Source organism: Giraffa tippelskirchi, chromosome 13, assembly GCF_054371585.1.
Source record: "Giraffa tippelskirchi isolate mGirTip1 chromosome 13, T2T-mGirTip1v1.2.pri, whole genome shotgun sequence".
NCBI lineage: Eukaryota > Metazoa > Chordata > Mammalia > Artiodactyla > Giraffidae > Giraffa > Giraffa tippelskirchi.
In genome coordinates this window covers 1,812,996-1,825,402 of record NC_137287.1, presented here as the reverse complement: position 1 = coordinate 1,825,402, position 12,407 = coordinate 1,812,996, and the positions used below count along the sequence as shown (strand labels likewise).

The following is a 12,407-nucleotide window of genomic DNA, read 5'->3' as shown; positions in this document are numbered from 1 at the left end:
TAATACTAGTGTCTCTGATAATTTCATCCCATAATTGATACTGTATCCCCACAAGACATACAAGAAAGGAAGCATGACTTCTGTAACCTCTTTCTAAGATTTCGCTTTATTGGATATTAGACTTCCTAAATTGACCTCATTCCCCCTCTTCCTTCCTTATTTTCCTTCTCTTTAACTTTTATTAACTTTTGGGGATATTTCCTCAACTTTATCTTCTAAATTTTCTATTGATTTGAAGCTTCCACTTACTTTATTTTAATCTCTTAAGAACTTTTTCTTGTTCTTTGATTGTTCCCTTGTCAAAGCACCCTGTGTTGTTCTATGGCTGCAGTATCTTACCTAATCTCTTCATGGATTTTAATTATTGGATTTGTTGGGTTTGGGGGTTTTTTTCGGTTTTCTCTTACTGTGTGCGTTGTCAGCTTCCTGCAGCTTCCTCGTGTCAGTTTGTCTCTTGCGATCTCTTCCTTTCATGTGGAGACTTTGCTTGAACGTCGAGAGATCCTTGGCCATCTGTTCTTACGTGAGAGGCAGCAGGAACCGTGCGCGCTCTGCTTGCAGAGTGGGCTTCACTGCAGGGTGAATAATCACTGGCTGATTGTGCTTGAAGAACACCGATGACAGGAAGCTTATAACGCACCAAGCAATTGATTCCTCCTTTGAGAAGCAAGAGCTATTTTGAATCCTGCGCCAGTATCTGCTCTGTTATCTTAGAGCTTGGTTTTAGTTCTGTCTTACACTTGTTAAAGTGATATTTCAGAAACATTTTGTACATACACTTAGTGGTTAAAAGTGAAAGTGAAAGTCGCTCAGTCGTGTCCGACTCTCTGCAACCACATGGACTATACAGTCCATGGGATTCTCCAGGCCAGAACACTGGAGTGGGTAGCCTTTCCCTTCTCCAGGGGATCTTCCCAACCCAGGAATCGAACCGGGGTCTCCTGCATTGCAGGCGGATTCTTTACCAACTGAGATATCAGGGAAGCCCCACACTGGTTAGAGTCATTTAAAAGGTGAACTTTTTTTTTTAAGGCAATTCTAGGGGCTGTATAGTAGTTGATTTAAAGGAAGTCCACATCCTGCCTTCCACACTAATTATGACTTTGAACCTGTCCCAGGCTTGATTTTTCTTGGCTGTACTGTAGTGATGGTGATGGTGGTGGTGGTGGTGTTGATGGTGATAAAACCACCTGTCTCAAAGAGTTCTCCAGCAGTTAGGCTTAGCCAAGTGCCTGGCAGAGTAACTAGTCTACAGGCACAGGGATGATGTTTCCACCAGTTGAACGTTAAACCGATGAGTCGGTCTCTCAGGAAGCGCATCCTCTCTCCGACCTTAGGACCAGGTCGGTAGTTGTGTGTGTGCGCTCGGTCGCGTCTGACTCTGCGACCCTGTGGACTGCGGCGCGCCAGCTTCTGCACGTGAAGGTCATGGGATTTCCCAGGCAAGAATACCGGAGTGGTTGCCATTTCCTGCACAAACCTGCTTTCCCTTTCCTGCAATTAAAACCTCTCTTACAATTAATTTTCTTAAAGCTTTTTTTCTGATTATAAGAGAGGAAAAATGCAAGCGCATTCTCCTTTTTTAATGCAAATACAGAGGACAGTGCTGAGCAGACCAAGGAGACGGTGTCCTCCAGAGAAGCACGTCTCCCGCCCCCCACCCCTGGGGCTGAGGGTCTGTGACAGCTCCCTCCTACCCAAGCTGACGCCCGACAAGAAGAGCGTCTGTCAGCCCTGGGAGATCGGTGTCACCTGTGATTAATCCTCAAAGCCAAAACCCAGCAGGTTTCTGAGGAAACGATGGGGTCCCGGGTCCCCGTCACCTCCAAGTGGAGCTGTGGGTTTGGAGCTGCCGCCTGGAGCCCCCGCCGAGGGACCCCAGCGGCTGTCAGGACAAGCGTCTGCCCCGCCTCACCTCCCCTCCCCAGCTGCCCTTCCCCCTAAACCCACCGCCCAGCTGGGCCCCTGGAGGGGCTGATGGACAAGACAGCCCTGCCGGTCACCACAAGGAACCGGGAAGCCCCGGGGTGTTCCTGCCCAAACCCGCAGGGGGAGGTGCCTGGGACGTGAGTCTCAGCGAAGGGAACCCTCCTGGACTCAGGAGCGTGGTTTGCTCCTTTTGACCTGGTGGGTTAGCAGCGGATTAGAACCGCTCCGGTCTGCAGATGCTTCAATCAGGGGCTTCTGACGGGCCGGCACTTGGCCACAAGCAGACCCGTGGTTACCATCCGGCCTTCTCTCCACGCCCGAGTCTCGGGACCCGCGGCCAGTGGCCTCCCCGCTGCCCGTGGGTGCGAACCAAAGCCCTTGTCCTGCAGCAGCTCCAGCCCCCGGTCCACTGCGTGTCCGTCCCCTGGAGAGATGTGGGCTCCGGGATCATTTCGTTCTTTCCTCCCAGAGCAGGGCCCCCCTTCACTCTTTGAGTGGTTCTCTGTGCTAAGTCGGACCGTCTTTCCTCTCACAGATCCTGGCCCGCACAACTCCACACCCAGAAGGAGACTGGCTGAGGGCGGGACCGGCCCTAGCCGGGAGCAGTAGGAAGAAGTCAGACCTCAGTGACGGGCGGGCACGTCCCGTCTGTTGAGCGCCGACCTTATGCCAGGTACTTCACATCATCTCCTTAATATCAAATAAATGTAAAGTGAGGGTTACCTGAAACTCGCCAGGGGAGCACAAAGGGGCGGGTTCCAGGCAGAGGGAGGCGCCGCCGGAAGCAGGCGCTGAGCCAGCTGGGACCTGGCGGAGAATCGAAGTCAGTCAGCCGGGATGCGCCCGTAGGGGCTGGCGGGAGGCCGACCTCAGCTTGGAGGTCAAGACAGAGATGCTAAACTGTATCATAGCAGAGAGGGGTCCACACGACCCGTGTTTCCAATGAATGAGGAAGGGCCATGAGACCAGCAGCCGCCACAGAGTTTGTCCACTGGCAAGTAGTCTCCTTGGCCTGTAAAAAGGTGAGCGAGGGACTTCCCTAGTGGCCCAGGGGTTAAGACGCCACCCTTCTACTTCACGGGGTGTGGATTCAATTCCTGATAAGACAACTAAGATCCCACACTCTGTGTGATCAAAAAATAGTAATTAAAATAAAGAACTTCTTTAAAAAAAAAAAATAGGTGCGCAAAATAGCCCTTCCTGTAGAACACGGCCTGGGAGCCTTGAACGTGTTTTCAGCAGGTTTCTCTCAACCACAAACAGATGCCTGTAGGTAAGTACCCAGGAGGCAACGCCACCAAGACCCAGGTTCTTTCCGTGTCTCTGCTCTGCCATCGTGAGCGTGTTAGTTTTGTCCTGAGAGGAGTCCTCAGGTCACATGATGGCTGCAGCAATCCCAGCATCACACACACATTCACATGCTAGCATCCCAAAGCTCAAGGACTGTTTCCCTTCCTTGTGTTCCTGTCAAAGGTCAAGGAAGAGCACCAGAATTGCCCCCCAGCACACTTCCCTGCAGGTTCTACAGGTCATAAAGACTTCACATACTTAGTCTGACATCAAACAAGACCACCTTGTTAGGTAGACCAAAACAAGATCCACTTCTTGCTGCCCAGAAGTTGCCCAGCCTCCCTGAAACATGAGGCCACCTGGTTCCTGAAGACAATAGGGATTCCGAAAGCAGGAAAAGGGGATGAACAATGCGGTGTTCGCCCACTCATTGACTTGTTGAGTCAACTTCTTAGGATGTTGACTCTTTCAAAATAGTAAAGCTGAGTGTATTTTCCTTTGTGAATGGAAAACTATCTTGCTGATGCCTAGTCAGAGTGAGTGATTGTTAGGAGATGTATTTGTGTTGCACTGAACCACAAACTATCCCCACGTGACCCAGGTGGCCAGTGCTTAGGATATGAGCAAAAGGGCTTGAAAAGGGCAAAAGTCATTGGATGGAAAGTCCCCATTTTTAACCTCTGTAAACCAGTTGTTGCTCATAACAGCAAATAGATATTTTTACTCAAGGTGCTTGGGTTGTTCATAGCAAAACCCATTTAAAACAGCTCGGATTAATGGGGAGATTCTTGACGGAGCAAGGACCAGACATCATACATAGCCAAGGTTCACAGGGCTGGAAAGTAGAGTTGTACACTCAGAGAGATGATGCCAGCCACTTCTCAAGGGCCCTCGGGGTCTCTCACTGCAGCTCCACCAGCAGATATACTTCCTCTGCCTCCCTTACACCATCTCTGCCTCCGCAGCCTCAACCTGCCTGGGCGCGTTACTGCAGCCAAGTGTAGTCTCCAGCTACTCTGATGCACATTCTAGCTAATTGCCCCCAGCACATTCACCCACCCCACTGTCTCTTTCAGTTAGTTCAGTCGCTCAGTCGTGTCCGACTCTTTGCGACCCCATGCGCTGCAGCCCACCAGGCCTCCCTGTCCATCGCCAACTCCCAGAGCTTGCTCAAACTCATTGAGTCAGTGATGCCATCCAACCATCTCATCCTCTGTCGTCCCCTTCTCCTCCTGCCTTCAATCTTTCCTAGCATCAGGATCTTTTCCAGTGAGTCAGTTCTTCACATCAAGGGCCCAAAGTATTGGAGTTTCAGCATCAATCCTTCCAATGAATGTTCAGGGTTGATTTCCTTTAGGGTGGACTGGTTTGATCTCCTTGCTATCCAAGGCACTCTCAAGAGTCTTCTCCAACACCACAGTTCGAAAGCATCAATTCACCGGCGCTCAGCTTTCTTTATGGTCCAACTCTCACATCCATACATAACTACTGGAAAAACCATAGCTTAGACTAGATGGACCTTTGTTGGCAAAGTAATGTCTCTGCTTTTTAATATGCTGTCTAGGTTGGTCATGGTTTTTCTTCCAAGGAGCAAGCATATTTTAATTCCATGGCTTCACTCACCATCTGCAGTGATTTTGGAGCCCCAAAAAATGAAGTCTCTCACTGTTTCCACTGTTTTCCCATCTATTTGCCATGAAGTGATGGGACTGGATGCCATGATCATAGTTTCCTGAATGTTGAGTTTTAAGCCAACTTTTTCACTCTCCTCTTTCACTTTCATCAAGAGGCTCTTTAGTTGCTCTTCTCTTTCTGCCATAAGGGTGAGGTTATTGATATTTCTCCTGGCAATCTTGATTCCAGCTTGTGCTTCATCCAGTCTGGCATTTTGCATGATGTACTCTGCCTATAAGTTAACTAAGCAGGGTGACAATATACAGCCTTGACGTACTCCTTTCCCAAATTGGAACCAGTCCATTATTCCATGTCCAGTTCTAACAAACAGCTGACAAACAGGCGACTCAGTGATAAAGAACCCACCTGCCAATGCAGGAGACATAAGAGATGCAGGTTACATCCCTGGGTCAGAAAGACCCCCTGGAGAAGGAAATGGCAACCCACTGCGGTATTCTTGCGTGGAGAATCCAGGAGGATTCCAGAATTCAGAGGAGCCTGGCGGGCTGCAGCCCATGGAGTCCCAAAGAGTCAGACACGACTGAGCACGCACGCACGCACATCAGATCTGCGGCCGTCTGAGGGTAGGAGTGGGGAGGCAGAGACTAGATATTGGCGTCTCTGTTGCCCTAGACTGGGCTGTCATCTTTGTTTTTGTTTGTTTGTTTGTTTCCTTTTCAAACTATGCAAGTAATATGATGACACGTGTGTTGTAAATAGTACTGATAGCATCCTGGCCAGTGACCTCAGAATTCATCCTGCTTCTTAGATAGGATCAGTGTCGTCGGAGCCTCTCAAACTTCCCCCTCCCTCCTCCCTTCTCCCCCCTCCCCCGTTTCTCTCTCACCTTCTCCCTCTTTCATACACACACACACACACCACACACACACACACACAACCCCACCTCTAACTACAGGTGTTGCCTTACATGAGTGACTTTACACTGCATTGTGTTATTTTTCCGACACCAAATGTGTGGTGTTTTCCCGACACCAAGCGCGTATCATTTTTTCCACAAGTTCAGTTCAGTTCTGACACTGGCTGCCCAGGGCTCAGCCCGCACGCCTGCCCCGCCTCGGACACTGGCCTCACCCTGGGCCGCCTGCACCCTGGCTCGGCGGCCGCACATCAGGGTCTCCCGAGCCTCCCGGCCAGGTGCTGTGTTTGCTGGAAAGACTCACAGAACTTGGGAAAACGCTGTCCTTATTATGACGGTTCATTGTACAGGACACAAATGAAAGCCCCCGCGAGGAGCTGTCGAGCACAGAAGCGTCTGTTCCCTGGCATTGAGATGGCACCCGTGCCAGCAGGGGCTTGAGTTCAGAAACTTGGAAGCTCTTTGCGTCCCATTGTGCAGGGATTTCAATCAAGTGTTATTAAGTAACTGTGATTGATTAACTCATTCTTGGATGGTGATTGGACTGAATCTCTATCCTCTCTGCCCGGAAAGTTATAACGTTATAATCACTTGCTTGGTTTTTCAGTTCCCATCCTGAAGCTCCTGGGGGCCCTTACCCAAGAGTCATCTCGTTACCATACAAAAAACACTCCTATCCCTCTGGGGGATATCCCTCTCGGAATCCTGGAGCTCCTTGCCCGGAACCAGGGGCAAAGACCAAATATATATAATTATATATGTTTTACGTTTTATTTACTCATCAATTTTGGCTGCACGGGGTCGTCATTGCTCTGCGCAGGCGCTCTAGTTGCAGAGGGCAGCAGCTCCTCTCTATGCAGCGCGCAGGCGTCTCATTGCAGTGACTTCTCTTCTTGCAGAGCGTGGACTCTAGGCTGTGGTCCCCAGTCGTTGTGGTGTACAGGCTTAGCTGTCCCTCGACATGCGGACTCTTCCCAGACCAGGGATCAAACCTATGTCCCCTGCACTGGCAGGCAGATTCTTAACCACTGGACCACCAAGGAAGTCCCCAAATCCATTTTAAATTATACCACATGTATGTATGTATGCATGTATTTACTTTAAAAAAAAACGTCTTGGAATCTTCTTATGTTACCACATATTTTCAAAATGTTATTCCATAATGTGAAAGGATAATTGAATATCTACTGAAGAATGTCTGGATTGCTTACATTTTTTCCAACTACAAGTAAGGTTAAATGTTCAAGTAAAAAATTGGGGGGAAAGTAAGTATACATTATACAGAAATGAAGAAATAAATTATGGTATATTCTGGCAATGGAATAATATATATAGCAGTTAAGAATGAATAAACCAATAGAAATTAAGGGATTGTCAGATTAGATTAAAACAATAAGATCTCTTATACCATCTACAGGAGAAAAACCTTACATCCAAAGGTACTGGGCTGGCCAAAAGGTTCACTTGGGTTTTTCCATTTTACTTTGAGGCAAATGGAAATGCAACATATCGAAACTTAACTGGTGTCACTAAAGCAGCACTCAGAGGGAAATTTATAGCTATACATGTTAATATTTTTTTTTAAGACCTCAAATCAGTAACCTGACCTTCCACTTTGTGAAACTAAAAAAAGAAGAGCAAAGTAAACCTGAAGCCAACAGAAGGAAGGAAGTAACACATATTAGGACAAAAATAAATGAGTTAGAGAACGGAAAAGCAATAGAGAAAATCAGTGAAACCAAAAGTTGTTCTTTGAAATATCAACAAACCCTGAGCTAGACTGACCAAGAAAAAAAGAGATGATCCAAATTACTAGAATCAGGAATAAAAGAAGGGACACTACTACTAACCTTATTAAAGAAATAAGAGGCAAAATAAAAACAAAGGAAAAATATGAACACTGTTTCCAATAAATTTGGTTACTTATATGAAATGGACAGATTCCTAGAAAGACACAATCTATTGAAACTGACTCAAGAAAAACAGGAAATATGAGCAAACCTACAACAAGAATTAGTAATCAAAAACCTACCCACCAAGAAAAGCCTCTACCAAACAAAGACAAAAATATGCCTGTTCTTCATTAACTTTCCTAAGAAGCAGAAGAGGAAGGAACACTTCCCAGTTTACTCTATGAGGTAAAAACTATCCTGATGTCAAAACCAGTCAGACATCTTGAGGAAAGAAAAGTACCAACTAATATCTCATAGCTATGGAGGCCAGAATGCTCAAAAACATACTGGCAAACCAAATCCAACAAATCTGTAACTAACTGGGATTTACAGCAAGAATGCAAGGTTTGTTTAATACCTGAAAATCAGTTAATATAATATATTAATAGAATCAAAACTAAAAATTATATGGTAATCTCAATGGATGCAGAGAAAGCATTGAACAAAATCAAACATCCTTTTTGCAACAAAAATACTCAGGGAGTTTCCTCACCCTGATAAAGGATGTCTGAAACACACATGCACCCAGCTAGGTGACATTGTACTTAATGGTGAGAGACTGGATGCTTCTCCCCTGTGGTCAAGAACAAGACAAGGATGTCCATTCTTGCCACTTCCGTGTAACACTGTGTTGGAAGCTCTAGCCTGGGAAATTAGAGAGGGGAAAAAAAAGAAAAGGAAAGGCATCCATATTGAAAAGACAGAAGTAAAATGAAGATGATAGCCCACATTTATAATACCATCAAAAAGAATAAAATACTTAGGAATAAATTTAGCAAAAGAAGTGTACACTGGAAACTACAATGCATTGCTGAAAGAAATTAGAGATCTGAATTAGGAGAAACACATTCCATATTCTCTTTGTGACCCCATGGACTGTAGCCCACCAGGCTCCTCTGTCCATAGTATTCTCCAGGCAAGAATACTGGAGTGAGTCACCATTCCCTTCTCTAGGGGATCTTCCTGACCCAGGACTGAACCGGTGTCTCTTACCTCTCCAGCATTAGCAGGTGGGTTCTTTACCACTAGCACCACCTGGGAAGCCATGTTCTCGAAGCATAACATGTAATTGTTAGATAGTATTGCTGTTCAAATTCATCGACATATTCAGTGGATTCACTGTCAAAATCCCAGCTTCTTTTTTTTTTGCAAGTATTGGCAAGCTGATTCCTAAAATTCACATGGAATTGCCAAGGGCCCTGAATAGACAAAACAGTCTGAAATGGGAAGAGCAAGGTTGGAAGACTCATACTTCCCAATTTAAAATCTTTGCTATCCATCTACAGTAATGAAGACAGATCAGTGGAATAGAATTGACAGTCCAGAAATAAACACTTAAACTTTTATGGTCAGTTGATTTTTGGCAAAGGTGCTAAGACCATTCAATGGGGAAAGAAGAATCGTTTCAACAAATTGTGCTGAGACAACTGAATGTGTGTGTGTGTGCGTGTGTGTGTGTGTGCACGTGTGCACACACACGTTCAGTCACTCAGTCGTGTCTGAATCTTTGCGACCCCATGTCTGTAGCCCGCCAGGCTCCTCTGTCCATGGGATTTTTCAGGCAAGAATACTGAAGTGGGCTGCCATTTCCTCCTCCAGGGAATCTTCCCGACCAGGGATCAAACCCATGTCTCCCATGTCTCCTGCATTGACAGGCAGATTCTTTACCTACTGAGCCATCAAGGAAGCCCCAGGACAACTGAATATCCACATGGACCCTTACCTCACACCATACACAAAAATTAATTTAAAAATGCATCATAAGCCTAAATGTGAGAGTTAAAAGTATAAAACTGTTAGAAAAATAAACAGAAGTAAATTTTTATAACCTTGAATTAAGTAAGCAATGGTTTCTTAGATACACACCAAAACCAGAAGTGAAAAAAGAAATTGGACTTCATCAGAATTAAAAGCTTTTATGCTACAAATAATACCTTTAAGAAAATGAAAAGTTAACTGACAGAATAGGAGAAAATATCTGCAAATCATATCTGACTTGTATCCAGAACATATAAAAAAATTCCGTAATAAAAACAGTGCAGTTTTAAAATGGGCGAAGGATTTGAACAGACATTTCTCACTGCACAAGTGACCGATGTGCACACAAGATGTTCCACATCATTAGTCTTCAGGGAAATCAAATCAAAACCACAATGAAATACCACTTCCTGCCTGTTCAGATGGCTATAGTTAAAAAAAAACAAAAAGGATGGACAGTAACAAGTGCTGACAAGAATGTGGATAAATTTGAACCTCGTACGTTGCTAGCAGGAATATAATATGGGCAGCCACTTTGAGAAACAGTTTAGCAGTTCCTCAGAAGTTAAAATAGAGTTACCATATGGCTCATCAATTCTATTTTTGCCTATCTGCCTGAGGGAAATAAAAACGCATCTACAAAAAGACTTGAACGTGAATCTTCACAGTAGCACAATTCATAATAACCAGACAACCCGAATACTCATCAATGGATGGATAAACAAGGTGTGATATATCCAAACAATGAAAAAGTATTCCTCAGTAAAAAGCAGTACTGAAACATGCTACATACAGCACGGATGAGCCTTGAAAGGGAGCCAGTCAGAAAAGACCACATATTGTAAGATCCCATTGAAGTGAAGTGGCCGGAAGAAGCAAGCCTAGAGAGACGGTAGAGCGGTGATTGCCTAAGGCTGGGGAGGGGCGGTACTGGAGGGGAGTGGAGAGTGACCGCTCCCCTGGGCAGGAAGTTTCTTTGGGGGGTGATGAATATTTTCTAAAATGAATTGTGTTCTGGGAATATACTAAAAAGCATTGAATTGTACACTCTTGAAAGGTGAATTATATGGTACATGAATTGTATCTCAATAAAGCTGTTTTTAAAAATGAATGAATTAGGTCTGTACGTATCAACCTAGGTAAATCTCAATAAATGCATAAAGGAAAAAAAAGCAAGTCGGAAAAGGAAACAGGAAAGCATATAGTATGACACCGTTTATGTGAAACTGTAAAACAAAAAGTATAGCATATATTGTTTTCCGAAAGATAAATTCTTAGTAAGATATAAAAACTTGGATGGAAAGGATATACACCAACTGCAAAATTTTTCCTCTCTATATTTTTTTATTTTATGACTTATTCATCCATTGTTTATGTTTAGCACATAAAGAATTATATTATCTGTATTCACATGCCTTTCTTTCTTAAACAAAAGGTAAAATACTGTATATATTTTCTTTACCTTCTTTAACGGTAGATCCCGACCTCTCCAGAGTTGAGAGAGCTCGTCCCGCGCAGCTCTTTGATTAACCGTGTTGGGGTTTATGTCTGGAAGGAGGAGCACCCGAGATGGAGGACTACATGGAGACGCTGAAGGATGAGGAGGACGCCCTGTGGGAGAACGTGGAGTGCAACCGGCACATGCTGAGTCGCTACATCAACCCCGCCAAGCTCACCCCCTACCTGCGCCAGTGCAAGGTCATCGACGAGCAAGATGAAGATGAGGTGCTCAACGCCCCCATGCTGCCATCCAAGATCAACCGGGCAGGTAACCTCGGCGGGTTCTCGCCAGCGAGCGGCGGCAGCGTGAAGTTTCCCTCACTCGGGGGTTTCTTAACTGGAGTCCACACACCTCTGGCCACCCCGGTCCCCCACCCAACTGTCCGTGTGCAGAGAGGATCTGTGAACTCGGATAGCGGTGTGGAGACGGTGCCTCTTCATTTTACTAACCTGCGCTAAGACTTAGCTTTCCCTCCGGTTATGAACATAGCTGAGCAGCAGACCACAGTGATTAGCAATGCTTGTGACCTTGTCGACAGTAAGCGCTCTAGATATCTTCTTATCACATTACAGCTATTAGAGATATTCCAAAATACCATTTATACTCATCTCTCCCTTGAAATTATTGCAGTTATTAGACCTGCTGAGAGATTGGGTTATTTAACACATTAATAAAGAAGCACATTTATTATGCAGCCGCCAATTTAATATTTGTTAACTGTATCTTCTTATAATTGATTCCCTTTGTAATCCAATGTATTTTATCAGTTTAAAAGTAGTATTTTGATAAAGAGTCCGTAGGCTTTTCCAGACTGCCTAGGGGTCCATGACACTCTATCACATTCATTAAAGGTAAAATAAGTGTGGTTTGTGAACATTGTTCTGGTTTTACATACATATGTGTGTATATACACATACATGTAACACAATATATCTTTGTGTGTAAGCATATGGTCACAATGTCAAATACATTTCTTTCTGTGGTTCCCAGTTTAAGGAGCTTGAAACTAACTTGCCCACAGTATGACTGGCGATGAGTAGCTCGTAGGCTGTGACTCTCTTTTGCTTACATGACAGACATCACTAATCACAGAATCCTTTCCTGCTGAGCTTGGATGTAACTTCAGAACCCCTCTCAACACAGTGCTCCAGGTTGCTCTGACAAAAAGTCAACTGACACAAGATGAAGTTTATTTATCAAGTCTATCTTAGGAGAACTGTAGAGTTTGAGGACCTCAAAGGAAGAAATAACTGAAAATAAAATGTTTAAGGAAGGGTCAAGAAATGGAAACAGTAAGTGGAACCAGTAGGATAAACACTGAAAACTGCCAAGGAAATTACACTTGATGTTTCGAGACTATGATAATCCCGTTGAAGAACATGGGGCTGCCCTGCTCTCTATGACTTTTCCTGGGTCCCCATCCAAA

General features: G+C 44.9%; 1 protein-coding gene across 6 annotated transcripts in view; it reads left to right on the top strand.

The window, feature by feature from the left end:
* CARD11 (caspase recruitment domain family member 11) overlaps nucleotides 1-12,407 on the top strand; it is a 108,732-nt gene that overhangs the window by 67,886 nt on the left and 28,439 nt on the right. For 5 of the 6 annotated variants that reach the window (XM_081552676.1, XM_081552674.1, XM_081552672.1 and 2 more), the window contains exons 2-3: nucleotides 2,465-2,602; nucleotides 11,036-11,248. In XM_081552676.1, coding sequence (XP_081408802.1) covers nucleotides 2,596-2,602; nucleotides 11,036-11,248 — 220 coding nt within the window. In that variant the 5' untranslated portion in view covers nucleotides 2,465-2,595. Of the gene's footprint in view, nucleotides 1-2,464; nucleotides 2,603-11,034; nucleotides 11,249-12,407 lie in introns of those variants that run through there. The other variant, XM_081552677.1, reaches the window with a different exon arrangement.